Raw genomic sequence first — 17683 nt, forward strand, 5'->3', positions numbered from 1 at the left:
GTCACTTTTAAAAACGCACTTGTTTTCTTTGGCCTATAATTAAGGTTGTTTATGTATGTGTATCTTTGTATATACATATATCTATATGTATATGTGTGTGTGTGTATGTTTATATGTCCTTTCTGTTGTTTATTTTTGATAACTCTATGATTGCTTGTGCTTCTCCCGTTCTAAGCTGTTCTTATCTTTGCTGTACTGTTTTATGATGTGCTGCTATGCATGGTGTTAGTGTCTTTTAATTTTGTTGTTCTGTAAAGCACTTTGGTCAGTCATTGGCTGCTATAAAATGTGCTATATAAATAAAATGAACTTGAACTTGAACTTGAACGATCGTTAGATGATAAGGTTGGGAATCAGATCAGTACATTAGTGATTAAAAATGGGTTAAATGTCTCTTTATAAAGCATAAGAAATATCAGACAATTACAGTATGAGAAAGAAGTAGAAGTAGAGACTCTGCTTCAGTGTGTCAGACCAGGGCTGGTCCAGGCAGAGTCATGGTGGAATATTTCAATCCTCTCACCACCAGCACCATTAGCCATTTGTCTGTTTCTTATTCTATCCTGTGACAGTAACATGCGTTCATGCTCTAGTTAATGCAATGAATGGCCCCATCTAACTGAAATCAATAAAGCCTGGTGAGCTGGCTATGAGAGAGTGCTGATCCCTACACTTTGCGTAAAGAATATGAGCTGTGGTTCCCGACCTGGCTGCAATGCCACCATAGATTTTTTTCCCAGTTGACTGAGGCGTTTATTGAAAGCTAAACTATTGTTGTAACCTCAACCAGCCGCCAAATAGAAGTAATGACTTGATACTAATTTTGTTTTCTCTCCGTCCTCTGTCCTGCAGCCACAACTTGAGGACTACATCATTTCGGCACCCTGTCACCGGACAGATTTCCCCTGAAAACACAGAATACACACTGCAAGACAGGTTAGTGTTTTGTTTTTTTCCTGGAAATGATGCGTATACTGTATGTTTCAATGTACAGATACTGTAGGTTAGTTCAAGGTCATTCAGTAGGAGTACAGAAATAGACAGGGTAATTGGCCTCGCACCCTCCCTGATGAAGCATGTCATGTGATGGGTGGGGCACTGAGAGGCTACTGTCATAGTCGCAACACAAAAGGAAAGGACTGAAGAAGCCTCTTGGATGGGGGGCCAAACATCAACCAAGTCCAGTTGCTCACTTGTCAGAGAGTGCTTTGGACTCTCAGGTATTATTCCTCAAAGTTTTGCATTAATAGGATTTAAGGTTATGGCATAGTTGACACTAACATGTGCGTTTGACAGTATTCATATCACATCTGGAGTCATGAATCTGTCTCATCAATCAGCCAAGTTATGCTTATGTTGGCTAAGCTTTATTTTCTTTGGCTATTTTTCTCAATGAAGATGAAGTCATAAAAATGGAAACCTGCCTGTGTGATTCTGACTTGGGCATTAATAGAATTTCCCCAATATTTGTATGTTCCAAGTAACTTTAAAAAACAAAACACTTCTTTGACAATAAATATTGTATGTTAAATCAATATGCCACTGAAATTTTGAGAGTTGGAACTGTGCTAGAATGGCGACATTGTGTTGTTTTCATTAACTGCAGTACATGTACATTGTTTTATTGTATTTTCATTTTATGTCATTGTGTGAATCTCATCCTGCAAAGCCATCAAAGCTGTATGGCAGGCAGAGCACAGTATAAGGCAGCAGTGGTCTGATTGTATTTAAGCTGGCTGGTGTAAGATGATCATGTATAGCTGAGATTCCACTATAGGCAGCAACAGAGACAAGCATGTGACCTCCACATTCTCAGTAATTAAAAGATGTTCTCTTGAGGAATGTAAAACTGATTGTTATTCATCTGCATCCTTGACTGTCATTAATTTCCTGAACCTTTCCATTATTCCTAGTTCAGTTCTGTTGAGCCATGGATTTACGTACTAACAATGGGCTTTAAAGTTAGGTGGCCATACTTGCATATTTTCAACAGTGATAGAGAGATTATTTTACTTTGAAATAAATGCCAGTCATAATCTCTTTAAGCTATCGTAAGAATAGCGTAAGTTTTATGCCCATCTCACAACAACACAATAAGGATGTCATGCAACTGACAGGACAAGGTTAAGAAACCTAGTCTTTGTATATACAGTAAGCATAAAAAAGTTGTGTATACGTAATTAAAATTTTCATTATTAAAGGAACACTCCAACATATTTCTTAAATACTGTCCACTGTCCCTTTGATCTCTTGAAATCACAGCAGTCACCTCTGTGTTGGCAACTACTATAAGAAAATAGTTCAGCTTACAGCAAACCAATGGAAGGAGTTCAACCAAAATTATACAGCCAGGGCAGGTACACTACTAGTCAAAAGTTTTAGAACATCCCCATTTTTCTAGTTTGTATTGAAATATACAGTAAGTAGTTAAAGTCTAGTGAAAAACCTTAAATGAAACCTTAAAGTAAGCAGCAAACTGCAAACGTTTTTCACTGGACTTACTACTTATATTTTAATACCAAAAGTTTTCTATAACTTTTGACTGGTAGTGTATGTGCTTAAAGACTCCACTCCATGTATTTGAAATAGATAATCACAGCTGGTCAACCTATGTATAGATCAACAGATCTATCTTTCTTTTGCTCATCCACCTTCGCTGTTTCCCTTTTACTTTTAGCAAACACCAGCTTTAATTGCTAGTTACATACCCTACAGTATTTTATGTCGTACGTTATCCATTTTCAAGCAGCTTTAATTAATACAGTTATGTGTGTGGAGTGCTCTAGTTTTAGCTCAGTCTTAAGCTAAGACGATGTAAAGTTATTTAGAAGAGGAGATGATATCACAAATGCAGCTTTGGTGCAGATGTAGGTCACTTCAGTAACACTATAGGTTATACAATGTGTTTTAAGTGAATTGATTTAGCTATTTTAACTCCAGCTTCTACTCCAGGATACTTTTTCTTCTAAAACAACTTCTGTTTACTTTATTGCCGTATTGTTGTGACTCTATCTCTTCCACACTTCTTTCATAATGCTGTTGTAGAGTTTAGTGGAGGGTGTGACAGCTGGGGGTGCAGCAAATGTGTGCTACCCTGGTATGACCTCAGTGTGCTTGCAAAATGTTGCTTCTGTTCACTGTCGTGGTGATGTTATGGGCTTCGTTCTGTGTATAATGAGATCTGGATAGGAAGTTGGTTTCTTCCACGAAACTCTGACTCCCTTCCAAGTAAGGAGAACCAACATCATTGTGTTCCCTGGAGAGCCGTAACGGATTGAGAACAGAGCAGGAAAAAGAGCTTCAGGAAGCCCTTCCCCATAGAGAGGTCGATCGGCCTATGCTTTTCTGGCCTGAAGGCTTTGACTTTGTTGTGGATTATCACACTATGATCAATTCGTCAACTCTTCTCATGGACACCCACTGCCTGAAAGGATTAAAAAATGTCAAATATGCCCTCATTTCCATCATAACAAGAGAAGCAGGGAGATGTGGCGCTTAGTCTCTTTCCCCCTTCTACACTTCGTGATGTGAAATATCGCTCCTCTTCACCACATGCCACAACAAATCTCCCGGAGAACTATTCCAATGACAGTGGTGGTAAACAGTATGAAAGCTTCACATAAAACAGCAGAGTCCCCTTGATACGACAGAAACATCCTGTTAAAATGCTGGCTGCTGTCCAGGCTGTGAGTGCGGATACTGTACATTTAGTTCCACATGGTCTCTCTCTTTTCCCCCTTGTTTTACTAGTATTTTTTTTTTTTTGCTTTAGTCTGTGACACACATCTCTAGATTATCTCCTTTTCTTTATCTTCAGTGTAGTGCGGAACACAAAGCAGGAAAAAACAACAAGGTTAGTGCTGCTTTTAACTTCTTTGCGGGACAATGCAGGGGGCCTGTGGCAGTGTTGTCAAAGAGACAGGTCACCAGGTTTCCTATTGTAAGCTCACTCCTGCAGTCAGGGAGATGCTCTGCCAAGTACTGGACAGTTGCATGTCAATTATACTGGTTGACTGGCTGCAGAAAAGGTTGCAGAGGTTTCCCTCCCTTATAACATCTTAAAAAGTGATAAATGTTACTTTCTAGGCCTGTGGGAGGGAATATGAACAAATGAGTGAAACACTGGAAGTGTTGCATAAGCAGCATGACTGTAGTTGATGAAATGTTCTAGGTTGTGTTAAAAGATGGTGTTATTGGTGCTATAATGGCAGGGGCAGACCCTTTTCCTAACAGTGCCATTGTTGCTTATCAGTTGTGCCCCTTCTGGGTCACAGTTTCCTAATTTTCAAATGGCTTTTTACCATTTAAGCAAGCAGTCATCATCTCGAGGTGGTTCCACGGGCATGTCAGTGACTTAATTTTAATCCAGTGCTCTGCACATCTCAAGATTTAAATCAGCAGAGCACCTTTAGAATGTAATATTACAGGGGGTCTGCAGGATTTATGGATGAATAATCTGCATGTTGTTTCTTAATCAGCACAAGCATTAAACCCTGTTAAATCAAATTGATCTTCGCAGTCACCAGTGTTCCCGTTTGCCTCTGTGGTATTCTGTGCTGAAGGTTGGAGCTGTTTTTCCACTTCATTTCATTAACCTTTAGAAGCAAGTGTGTATGAGGTGTCACACAAGTAGTTATTGGTACAACATCGGGCAGCCCCTGTAGTAAGTTATATTTTGACGTAATTTCTTATTCCCTCTCTCCAGTGTCTTTAATGCATAGTTTATATCAAGAGTTAAAACCCAAGCCAAATGTTCAAAAGTCATCAATCACAGCTAAATTGGCCAGAGTAGAGTGAAGAAAACATGCTAAACATTATTTTTTTTCGTTTTGTTGAGTAATGTATCACACAGGTTTGGCACTGAAGATCTTGGGGCACACTGCAAATAAATAATCCTCTACACACGATTGTTTTCCTTTACAACTGGACTTTGTAGCTTTGTTTCCTAGATTAAGAAACACAATGACAGTTCAGAATGAGACTTTCTGATCATTATAACAAACAATGACACTGACTTTGAAACCCTAGATCATGAGGAAAACTCCTGTTTGATGTTATTAGTACTACTATATTAATATATATAAATATAAATAGTGTAGTCTTGTCATAGTCTAATCCTCCAACCTACCAGCACCTGACTGTTGTTGGCTGTGCATGGGGAATTTCTTGTTTTATTAATATAAATTTATTAAAAAATCAAGAATTTACACCTCAAAAGGAAAAATAACTCTACTAAGAAGACACTTGTACACTCATTAGATTTAAACACATAGCAAACATCTGTGGCTATGCATGAAACAATTTTCCAGCTGCCATGTTCTAAACAAATCAAGCTTAACATGTGGATGATATGTCATTGATAGATTTACCATTGCAATAAAATACTTTGCATTGTTTTACCAGAAATGTACAAATTTTACTATGGTTGGTTGAGGTCCAAAATACCTCGTTTAAATATTTCTATACAAATATGATGAGGAAATGGGAGGTGGGATGTAGACTCCTTAGCAGCTGTCCAAAGATAGTGTGTATGTGCGAGTGTGCGCGTGTCATATGGCTTTAATAGAAGGCTTTTGGGGCAGGGGTTACTTGTTTTGTGCCTGACCAAGTGTCACTGGAGCGATTGGAACCCTGTTCCACTGTTAACACATCCACTGCAAAGCCATTGGTTGTGACAGGTCACGTGGCGGTGTCAGGAAATAGTCATATCCTTTATATCTGAAAGCTCAGCACAGGGCTTCGCTCTCTTTCCCTCCTTGTGATAAGTTTGTCTGAGGAGAGAAGAAATATCAGTATCCCATGCTTCTCACTCTGTCTCTACTGATCTTCTTCTACGCTACCTTCTCAACTATAGGTTAGAATACCACATGTCCAAGTCAGCGGCCAATCAGAGATCCCCCAGCATGGTCACGGAGTCCTCCAAGGCTGTGACCTCAGTGGAGCCCACCTCAGGCTCAAAGGTGAGCATCAATGTTTCTCTTCTCTTTGATCTTAACCATTTATGTTGCGTATGTTTTACTTGTGTTAGTTTAACTGTAGAACCTAAACTTTAAAAATCTAACAACTTTTAAAAAGAAAATTAATCCTAAAACAGAATCAAAATATTTTTTTAGGTTATCTTATTTGACATTTATTGTAGTTGACCAAACATTTCTTTTTAGGGTAGTAAATTGCTGTGGGAGCTTTCTTGATGACCGTTAATGCTCATGTTGATAAACTGGTTTAATAAACTCTAAAAGACATTATCTCCTTCTGATTAATGGCCACGGAGAGCAATTTTTCAAGCATAATAAAACTCAAACACACATCCTGTGGGACTGGACAGGGGTGCGGTGTACAGTATGAATCTTTGTGACAGACTCGCTGTTGTTTCCACAGTGATCGTTAAAATATTTGATGCAAACATGTTTTGTCAGTGAATATGGGACACACCACAAAACCATGATAATGCTACCCCTGGAAGCTACTGAAAGTCCCACTTTACTTTCACAGTAACCAAACCCGTTGACTGTTTTCCAGCACAACACACTTCAGCACTGGAATAAATTTCAACTTAACATTACAAGTATTGCTCTGGCAGACTTGAACTTTTTACTTGCTGATATTTTTTACTTTCTTGTAGCGCTGAAACGATGAATTTGTTGATCTACATAAAATTGATGAGCCACAATTCTGACAAAACTGATTAATAGTTAACATATTTTTTAAGCAGAAGTACCAAATATTTGCCTCTTAGATGTGAACCTTGTCTAATATGACTTGTGAACTGTTGATCTGAAAAAAAACAAGCAATATTGAAGACGTTACCTTGGAGCTTCTGAAGTACATTCTTAACTAAATTCTGACATTTTATTGACCAAATGACTATCATTGGGAAAATTATTTGCTAATTGACCGATAATGAAATAAAATACTGCATGGTGATATTTTTTCTGTGTGACTGTGTAAAACGTGTCACATTTATGACTGAGAATTGGTTATGCATATTTGTCTCCTCAACATTTGTGTCTTCTTTTAGCCAGCTGATCAACCCGACAATCCCAGGCATTTCTGCAGAAAAGCTGCTGAGATGATTTAACTTTTACAGAGAATATCAAATCTAAAATGACCATGTCTAAAAATATGCCTGATTATAAATGGATGCAGGCATCCCCAGGAATAGCCAGGTGGTATTTCCTCTTTTTATTATGGGTGTTAAAAGAAGGAAGTTCCAAGAAAGAACATATTTTAACTATTTTCAAAAGACTCCTTCTCTTTTCTTTCTAAGTAACTAACTAGTGGATCTCAAACTGGATCCCCCCCCCCCCCCCCCCCCCCCCACCCTTGTGTAAACAAATTTAATGTTTATCAGTCTTTAACAATATTTGGAAAACTACTGGTAAAACAAGCCAGGTTGAATTTAACTGATATTAAAAAAGGATTTGGGTTAGCAAGATAGCTTTGCTAGCATGAGAGCACTCTTGTGGGGATCCAGTTTGATATCCACTGGTTTACACTGTACTACTCTATTAATTACTGTATGTTGCCTCAGGTAAGCAAAATAAATTGGGTTGCATTTCCTCACCACATAAGTCATAAGGAACTCTTCTGGTTTCTCTTTGCAGGGCACCAGAGGTACGGGGAAAGTACACAGTTTTGGCAAGAGGGATCATTCTATTAAAAGAAACCTCAACATCCCAGTGGTGGTAAGAGGCTGGCTCTATAAACAGGTGAGCTGGAGTTAAAGAGTCAACACATGTTCAGATATGTCACATTATGGGATATCAGTCCCAGTAGTCACATAATCAGGGATGACCTTCCTTGCAGCAGGCGGCATTCTTCTTCAAAAGGATAAACAGGACAGTTTACATCAGTGTTATTTCCTGCTGTTAATTGTATTAGTTGTCATTTTATAAGTTGTGGATAAGTTGTCATTTTGTGTAGAATCTGATGTCCTATTAACTGTAATATTGACAAAATTAGCGCTCAGACTACCCTTAGAAAACCATTTAAATTTGGTTTGGGGTGTCTCACCAGAGCACATAATCCTAAAAAGTATGAAACAAACAAACAAAAAAAGAAACAGACCAGTCCCAGAGTTAGAGCTACAGTACGGAGTTAACGGCTGCAGCTTTGTTTCAAATGCTGCAAGAAAGATAAAGCTTAAATTAAACTATTGTTCTAATTATATTCACCCCCCTGCTTGCTGCTAATGAGTGCTGTATTCCAAAACTTTTTAATTAAAATGTGAATTCAAATTTGTTCCTGTGAGGAGGCTTTCTAAATACACTGTGTGTTGCATTTCCCCGTTCACCTCCAGGACAGCTCTGGAATGCGACTGTGGAAACGGAAGTGGTTTGTTTTGTCAGACTACTGCTTGTTTTACTACAAAGGTGAGTCTGTGAAAAGTGCACTCGGCCAGGGTTTAACAGGCAAAAAAGAAAATGGTCTTGATTGTTAAATCAGACATACAAACCTTCGGTGGTACATTTCTCGATTAATGACAGCCTATAATGAGATGTATGACATATCTTGCTTTCTCTTCCTTCCACTTCTCTGTCCTTATTGAGTGTTTTATAATGGGATGTAATCTGTGCTTGTGTTGCCAGAGCACCTACTGCCTCTCCGCAATTAATCATGCTGAATAATAGATAAGCCACAAGCCACCTCGTGCCACACGCTGCCACATGGCCTCACCCATATGTCACAAGAGTGACCCATGAATTATGCCTCACTAATTTTCCTGCTGTTCATAAATCTGCGGTCACTCGTAAACATTGTCAAAGATGTTGGCAGAATTATTGTTGTTTTGGATGTATGTAATGATACTCTGTGTTGCGTGTGCTTGCTTCACAGACAGCCGAGAGGAGACGGTGCTCGGTAGCATTCCTCTGCCCAGTTATGTCATTGCACCAGTTGAGCCTGATGACCACATAAACCGCAAATACGCTTTCAAGGTAACACTGAAGTGGCATTGAATCAGGGCTGTAAAATAAGTTATCACATCCTTGTGTAGACAGCAAAACCTGTTACTATTTACAGGTTGTTGTTTTTTAAATATTCATTGCTACATCACTATTTGATAGCACAAATTGCTTTCCCCTACTGCGGTCTCTGTAACACAGAAAGACTGGCTGGGTACTCCCTGCTGCCTTGATCAGATTTTTATTTCTCTTTTATGTTTTTTTTTTTTTTTTCTTTCTTGAAGACATGATTAACTGTGAGGGCTGAAATTCAGTACTTGAGTCTGTAGCACAGAGCATCAAAAACAAGTCAAGTGTCAAACGTTTGATTTGGGTCAAAGTTTACTTTTTATTTGATCAGATATTTATTATAGATTATTTTATTTAGACAAAATTTTATAACTGCATGTATTACACCAAGACAACATGAAACACAGTGTTACAGTTGATGGCTGCAGTACAACCATTTATGTATTCTCGTCACAATTTCTATAGAGTCGATGATATATTCATATATGCATTTCAGGTAAAGCAGACCTGTGCCTGGTCTGATTTTATTCACCTATTGTGGGCAGCGTCGGAAGGAAATCTTTTACTGTATGTGTGTCCATAGTGCTAGAGGGGCTGCAGCAGTGCAGTCTTCAATAATGTGTGCCCAATGCAAGAGCTTTGTTCTTTCACTAAAATCTGAACGGCATATAACTTGCTTGTTGTACGGCATCTAATAGAACCAGCCCGCATTTGGTAATAGGGTCATTTTTATTTGCAAGTGTGCAACAGAACCTTTCCCTTGCATGCGGCATAGTCTTTTCCTCTTTCCCTCAGTGAATTCTGCCAGAGGACAGCCAAGGGATATACTGTATGTCGTCTGGTTACAGCAAAGAGTGTTACCATTATCAAGTGCCTCCTTTTCGGAAACACGGCTTGTTGCAAAGAACAATAGTGCCTGAATGTTTGATGCACCATTGCAGCTTCAGGGCATTCTGTTGCAATCCTTTCAGCTCCTTTGTACTTGGATTCTGTGTGTGTGTGTGTGAGAGTATGAATGTGTGTGAGTATGGTACGTCTCTTTTTAAAGATCACATTACATACAATGGAATTTGTATCATAATTGTGCTGCTGGGAATATTAATTATACATTCAGTCTATTCACCGTCTCCTCCCACCACTTGCTGGGAGTGTATGTAAGGTTAAAGGAAATGAGCCTGGGCTCAGCTGGAACACCCTGTATTTAAGAGATCTCTGTTCCCCTCAGTTTTCTCCGAGCAATCATGCATTAAAGAGCAGGAGATTTCATTACGTGTATCTGAGGTGCTTTGGAAAATTTCAGTTACTGCTAAGTAAGCATGACAACAGCTCAGTAGATGACTGGTGTTGTTCAACAATGGGATGTTTTCAGACTGTTGGAGCCTCTGACATGTACGGTGAATTACAGACTACAGTTTGTGCAGGCCTGAAATAATAAGTTGAAATAATGGACTAGAGATGGTGACACTGAAACTATTTTCAAAATCAATTGGATTAGCAGTTGAAGACTGGTTTTGGAAAACAGGTTGTTTAAGTACAGTACTTTTAAGAACATTTTTTACCTTCCTTCAACCACTGTGGGCTGTGCCATGATGCTACAATGATTTGTCTGATTGTAAAGTATCAAAACACTTTTGATGCTTCCACTCATTCTTGCTTCTTTTGATGACTACCATAAGACCACAGCTGGAGTCATTTCTGTTCTTTCTTATTGAGTCAGCACTGATCTGCTGTAACTTCCTGTTCTCTTATTTTTGCTCATCTCACTGTGTTTCTCTCATTCCCTGTCGGTCGAATTGCCTGCCATTGTGACCCGGTGTGTGTGCGCGGGCGGAGTGAGTACTGTTCTCTGCGGGCGACTGTCCTGAATCACACAGGCTTCCTGTCTTGCATGAATAGGTATTTAATTTCACTTTAGCCTCATCAGTGGGACGCCATCCTCAGCTCGTTTTATTTCATGCTACTACCTGCTGAATGCACATTTCTAAATGTGCATCAAAGCCTTATCATGTACAGGCATGACTATAGTCATCTATGGGCAATGCCAGAGCACATAGGGGGGACATTTGTTAGTAAACCACTTTGCTGTGAATTTTTGGGGAAAAGAAACACAACAGTGACACATTTGTTTTGGCGCTGTACAAATTGGATTTGGAATGAAACACAGAAAATTGCACATTCAGTGCAGGACTCTTTTTATGGTCCTCCAATCCTTGGCCAACAACAATGATACATTTCTTACACTGTTCACCCAATATGGGTGTACACAAGTCAAAGCTAGAGTCAACACTTTAACCCCAAAGTCATTGTTTCATTTCAAATCCGAATGATTTTTATAAATGTGGTCAATGAGTTGAGCATGAGACTCACATCGCCAAGGTTAATCATTTGATCAATCTCATATACAGTATGTTTATGCTCAGTGGCTCTGGTATTTGTCTTGTCAAGCTGCATATCACTTTTCACGCTCTCATCATCATTAGAGTGGTGGGACGACAGGGTCTCAGCCATTTTGCCCCACACTGTTCTCTGGTTTCATTGCATTTCTTTGGATATTTGCTGCATCTGCAATTTGCCCCCTGCTGTATATACATGGATATTGTTTTACTGTGGAAAATACAATATAAACTGTTAACTTGTTTCTCTACATCTGTTTTGAAGCAGGTCCCTTGTTGGGTTTACTTTGCAGTGTTGCTGTGCTGTGAGCATTTTAGTGAACAGACTAATAAAAGGGCAGAACTCCCTTTACAATTTAGTCAACTTTGCATTAATTATACATGTTAATACAGTATTTTATTCTACTGTGCAGACTTCTATGTGTGAGGATACATAAGATAAATTAGGATTGTATCTTCATAATTACTGAAGGACTGCTTCACTCTACTACTGTCACTGTGGATATATTTTTGCACATTTTGTTTATTTAGCAGGTTGTGGTACTAGAGTCAGTGAAGATCACGCTCTTTCCCTAATGTATTTAATGCTGTTTAGTCTTGTGTTGTGGATGCTCTTGTGGTAGCATCTTGTAGTAGCTATGCATGAATTTTTATGAAATTACTGTGAAATAACTAGCATCTTACACATAAAAGGTTGATTATGGAATATTCCTTTGCGCTGTTTTATTGTATCTCGATCAGTACAACCTATTTTACGGATTTAAAATGAGAAAGTTATCTGTGAAGTAAATATTATTGGGGCAGAAACAATAGGAGATAAAGTACTCAATTATCTATGAAACTGTGCAAAAATTTGCTGAGTGCATCTTTACTATGTTATCGCTGGTTGTCTGCATCAGAATTGGGTTTTGAGCTATTAGGACTGATTTATACCACCACATAGCGAGTTTTTTTGCTAAAGCTTTTTTGAAAAGCAGTAAAAATATAAAACCTGTGTTGTGCTTTTTTTATGGCCAGAAACAGCAATGTTCACATTGTTTCTGCTGCAGCACTTTGCCCCCACCATTTTCTGTTTTTCAGTAAAATGTTGCTGTAAACTTTGTCCTCACTAAGTTGACAACTGTCAGTTGCAGTAAACCAGAAGGCACTCAGTTTTTCACTGATCGGCCTCACTGACAGCTTTTTCCTGTCTTCAGTAATAGGTTTTCACATCTATCTTCTCTCTCTCCCTCTCGATCTGTCTCTCTTTGATAGGCGAGCCATACAGGAATGCGCTCCTACATTTACAATAAGAACTCTGTGATTGGCTCACAGGCAGAACACTGCGGGATGCGGACATATTTCTTCAGTGCGGACACACAGGAGGACATGAATGGCTGGATCCGGGCCATGAACCAGGCTGCGCTGATGCAGCAGAGTCACACTATAAAGAGGTTGGTCTCGCTCTACAGAGTAGGACTCACGTCTCCCTTTGGTTGGACTTCTACTTGTACATCTCACCTTCCATGAAGCTTTTTGATCATGCATTTGGCTAGTGCATTGAGTATTGAGGTTTATATGCATCAGCTACATTGTTGGACTGCTTTGATCTTGGTTTAATAAGTGAAATTTCCTCTTTTTTCTTGTCTACATGGCCTTTATTTTAACAGCATGAGCAGTCTTCCACAGCAGGTCCAACCCTGTCCGTCTGTTCTGGGGGTACTAAGATGTCTGCAGTGTGTGTGTGTGTGTGTGTGTGTGTGTGTTGTGTGTGTGTGTGTGTGTGTGTGTGTGATGCATCTGGGTCTGGTATAGATGAGGCTTATTGTAGGCCATTGCCAGCTGAGCACACGCCACACATAAGAGGCAGTCTACTGTAGAATGTGTTTCTACAGCAGTAATCACAGTGTACAAAGCAGGTTTGTGTGCACATTTGTTTTTATTATTATTTTTTAATATTCACAATCAATGTTAGAAGTAGTCTGCAGGACAGTCTATGACTATGGGATCTGTAGTAAACACATTACCAACAGCATTTAGACTTCTAGATTAGCTGGATGAACGGCATGGTTTGAATGGTCTGTGCAATATTGCCACCTAGATGCCCATGTAAGTCAGTACTTTTAAATGTCTAATGTTTTATTTTGGAAAGCACTCGACATTCCACGACATATAATATATATTATTATTTCATATATAATTAGATACACACTAATGAAATAATAAGAAATGATGAGAGTTGCACACCACCACAAGCTATTTAATGAAAACAAAGTGTAATTTCTGTTCCCTGGGGATTTGCTCTTCATGGATTCTCTCCTTCTTTCCTCTCTAAATGAAAAGTGCAGATAGAAAGTTATTTAACACTCTATGGTCTCTGATCTTTTCTGAGAGAAACTCAGTAATGGATGTGATCATTTGTACAAGTGTCATAAAGTGACCTTTGGGGTCACTAAAGATTAATTTGAGTGTCCATTGTGCTTCTTATCCAGTGCTTAATGCTGTGTTATTCCTTGTTTCAAAAATAGTGCTGCACTTCATTATAATAAACGGAGTGAATGAGATAATAAAGAAATTTATTTCAATTGTTGTACATGCAGGATTGTTGATATGTTGAATCATCCTTTCTCCATTTTTCACAGAGAGGTGGAGAAGCCAAGGAAGGCTACACAGCAGGCAGTCCCACAGACCAACCATGTCCACATCAGCCAGAACTCATCTCAGTCAGAAAGCCTTCGCAGGACAGACAGAGATGAACCACCGGATAACCAACTGGCTCATGGAGACGAGGTGAGGTATGGATTAGAGATCCAAGCGAGGCCAAGTCAGCCAGCCACAGAGGAAAGAGCAGAGAGACTCTCGCCAGACTCTGTCGATGGTGCCACCCACAAGAATGGACAGCAAACTGTAATCCAAGTGGCTTTGCCACCGGAACAGAATGGAAATCTTGTCTATCAGAGGGGCTTTGTCTCACGGGCTGACACTGAGAAACATGTGCAGAGGAAGAATACACTGGCTCAGGTGGAGCAGTGGGTCAAAGTTCAAAAAGGGGACCCACCGAAGAGGTCAGTTTTACTTCACACAGCCCATATGAATTGACCAACATTTCTTTATAACAGCAGCATGAATGATGATGATTCAAATCTTGTGTTAATGCCTCCCTCTAGTGGCTTATATGAATAGCACAATGGTTTTATTTGAGTTTATTCTGTTTTATGTAGAAAAAGAAGTATTGTGATATGACAGATAAAATAAGCTCTGTTTTTCTGTCTCAGTGCTCCCTCTACTGAGTACAACCTCCCTCGGCGGACACCTCCCTTAAAGCCCAAAGCCAGCACAGTGGATGCCACCCATCAGTCGTTGCCAAAGTCTCCCCGTCTCCCATCTGGCAGCAACTCTCCTCCAGCAACATGCAACCTGCCTAGTGACTACAAGTATGCCCATGACCGGCTCAGCCACTTCCGCATGTCCACCGATGAGCGTACGGCCACCAAGGAGGGAATGGTGTGGCAGCTGTATGAGTGGCAGCAGCGGCAGCAGTTCCGTCACGGCAGCCCCACCGCTCCTATCTACTCTGGCCCTAACTTCACAGACTCTTCATCTTTTAGAGTTACTGTGGAGATGCCACGTTCCATCTCTGTCCCTCCGTCCCCGTGTGAAGTCCCACCGTCAGTCCCTACCTCCTTCAAACCCCTGTCCCCTCGCAGGCCACACACTCCTTCAGACAGACGCACAGTCAGGCCCCTGGATGAAGTGACACCTGGGGACAGCACAAGATCCAGCTCCCCCGGCCATATTTGTGCCCAGCTTTCTCAGGTAGGACACCTAATTCGGGAGGAAAAATTATGAAAAAGAGTTGCCTCTCAGAAATCTTTCCAGACCATTAAGACAACCATTTACATTACCATTGCAGTATAAAATATAAAACTTTTAGCATAAATAGAGAGAAAGGTTTTGTTCAAAGAATAATATTATTGAATAATTTTATATAAATCCCTTTGATATTTCAGCTTCAGGTATTAATTGAGGTCTAATCATTATGTACTACAGCCTTGGCTAGCAAACATACAGCTTAGTCTAGGAATAAGTTATCTAGTATAATAAGTCAGCATTACTCATTATAAAACTAAAATTTGCAAATATTGGTGTACTGATTAACTTGAACTTAAGCCATTAGAGAAAGACAAAGGTTAGTGTTGGTCGGATTTATTAAACTTTTTGTCAGTATTAACAAATACCATGAAAAACCAAAAAGGATTGTATCCTGCTAACAAGTATTGTCCATGTAGCCACAGGCTGACACTGCTTATTCCCTCATGACCTAGAACACATGCCATCGAGCATTATAATCCAAAGATTATTTAAACACATAAAACAATTACCATTGCACTGGCTGACATAATCATTCAAAAGTGAAGATGGAAAAGGTGGACAAGATTTACCCTAAAATATTGAAGGCTTTGGATGTTGGTGGGCTGTCATGGTTAATCCTAGGGCTGAAATGATTAGTCCATTAATCGATTAGTCAATCAACAGAAAATTAATCAGCAACTATTTTGATAATTGAGTAATTGTTCAAAAGTAATTTTCAAGCAAAAACAGCAATTGTTCTCTTGTTCCAGATTCTTCAATGTGAGGATTTGCTGCTTTTCTTTGTTTTATATCATTATAGTGAACTAAATAACTATATATTCTGTATACATTTGGATAAAACAAGGAAAGTGAATGTCTCCCCTTTGGCTCTAGGAAATTGTGATGGGCACGCTTGGTAGTAAATGTCAGTAGCCTGTCATTTGCATGGGACTGAAGTAAAATATGATGATTCACATGTAGTGAGCCATATGACAAAGGTCTCATTCTCACGGTAGCTTCGGATTCTGGATGTGAGGTATCTATTGATGTCAACTTGAAGGATGTTATGAGCTCACAAGGACACCATGGGAAGATTAGCATGAGAAGCATGAGAAGGCTCCAGCTTCTCAGCGCACACACTTTGATGCTCATGTGAATCATTTGCAGATTCACACAGTCCACACCCAGGCCCACTCCACAGGTGGTGTGAGCATGTGTGAGTAAAAGCTTGCTACTCCGCCGTTCCCCAAACCGTCGTAGTGCTCAGACAGCACCGCCACTGCCACAGGAGACGGAGCAAGGGGCCGTCCTGTCATCCACACCCTGCGCTGTCTTCCCACCACACCCTCCACATGTGAAAAGATCTCCCTCCAAACCATCACCGCATTTGCCAACACACACAAGCCTCATAACCAACCCGTTGGCCTTACACAAGTAAACAAAGTGTGCAGATGCTCTGTGTCCGCCATCATTCAACCGAGTGTCAAGACACTAATTATAACCATAAAATAGAATGACGCACAATTATGGAAAACCCTTTAGATGAAGTTACATTTTTAACAAAGGGAGCCACAGTGACTATGCAAGGCGATCCAAGGGAGCGATGTTTATGGGAACTAAATTTAATCTGCAGTGAACTTAGTTTTGGTGCACCCAGCTTCTTTGAGGCTGATGGTGCTTTCTGGCTAGAGTGCGTTTAAGTAATAGCGATCCGCGTACCTCTGTGGAATATCATTAAGAAGTATATTTTATTAGCAGCTAATCCATTTGGCCCAGGGCTCCTCAGCACCCTATAAACATCTCTACTCTATCTCAAACATCAGCAGCGGTCTCTTTCTTCTGATCTCACATTTAAATAAAAAACCTATTATACAGCAAAAAAATAGTGGCATGGGAATCTCAAAGGGAATGGCTTACAGTGCTTCTCTTGCTGGTAGCAAACAAATGTTATTTTAAGAAAGCAAGTTTAGTATAATTTATGTGTAGTTAATTAAATCTCTTGTTGTTTGTGTCCTTTTAAGGTTCTGTAGTGGGCTTGGTTTTTTGCTAATTCTGTGTGTTAAGCAAAAACGTCAGATTTCCCAAGCCCTGTAGCGCCTAAAACTCAGGGCACACCTTGTTTCGAATAAGAGTAGGAGTGATGAAAGGGAAAAAAGGATAGATGAAAAAATAAATCTGCCGTGTAGTCAAATTTGTTTGCAGACTTGGAGGCAATGGTTTAACTTTGATTCATAGAGTGGTCTATCTCTCACTTTCAACACTCTATTGGAGATTACTTAGTGAATTAGGCATTCTGTTTGATTTGACTAGATTAGATCTGTAATAACAAGTTGAGGAATTTTGTTTCTCTGCAGACTTCCCAAATAGAGAGAAGGTCCATGCCAGCCATGGGCTACATCACACACACTGTCAGTGCACCCAGCTTGCATGGCAAAACGGTATGATCCTCTTTATTGCATTCACTACATAAAAATTGGTTTCATTATT

General features: G+C 39.7%; 1 protein-coding gene across 17 annotated transcripts in view; it reads left to right on the forward strand.

Moving 5' to 3' along the window:
• plekha7b (pleckstrin homology domain containing, family A member 7b) overlaps positions 1 to 17683 on the forward strand; it is a 71852-nt gene that overhangs the window by 35022 nt on the left and 19147 nt on the right. For 16 of the 17 annotated variants that reach the window (XM_046032681.1, XM_046032685.1, XM_046032684.1 and 13 more), the window contains 9 exons: positions 853 to 936; positions 5855 to 5960; positions 7605 to 7709; positions 8300 to 8372; positions 8836 to 8936; positions 12620 to 12798; positions 13987 to 14409; positions 14620 to 15160; positions 17551 to 17634. In XM_046032681.1, coding sequence (XP_045888637.1) covers positions 853 to 936; positions 5855 to 5960; positions 7605 to 7709; positions 8300 to 8372; positions 8836 to 8936; positions 12620 to 12798; positions 13987 to 14409; positions 14620 to 15160; positions 17551 to 17634 — 1696 coding nt within the window. Of the gene's footprint in view, positions 1 to 852; positions 937 to 5854; positions 5961 to 7604; positions 7710 to 8299; positions 8373 to 8835; positions 8937 to 12619; positions 12799 to 13986; positions 14410 to 14619; positions 15161 to 17550; positions 17635 to 17683 lie in introns of those variants that run through there. The other variant, XM_046032698.1, reaches the window with a different exon arrangement.

Source organism: Micropterus dolomieu, linkage group LG20 (assembly GCF_021292245.1).
Source record: "Micropterus dolomieu isolate WLL.071019.BEF.003 ecotype Adirondacks linkage group LG20, ASM2129224v1, whole genome shotgun sequence".
Taxonomy (NCBI): Eukaryota; Metazoa; Chordata; class Actinopteri; order Centrarchiformes; family Centrarchidae; genus Micropterus; species Micropterus dolomieu.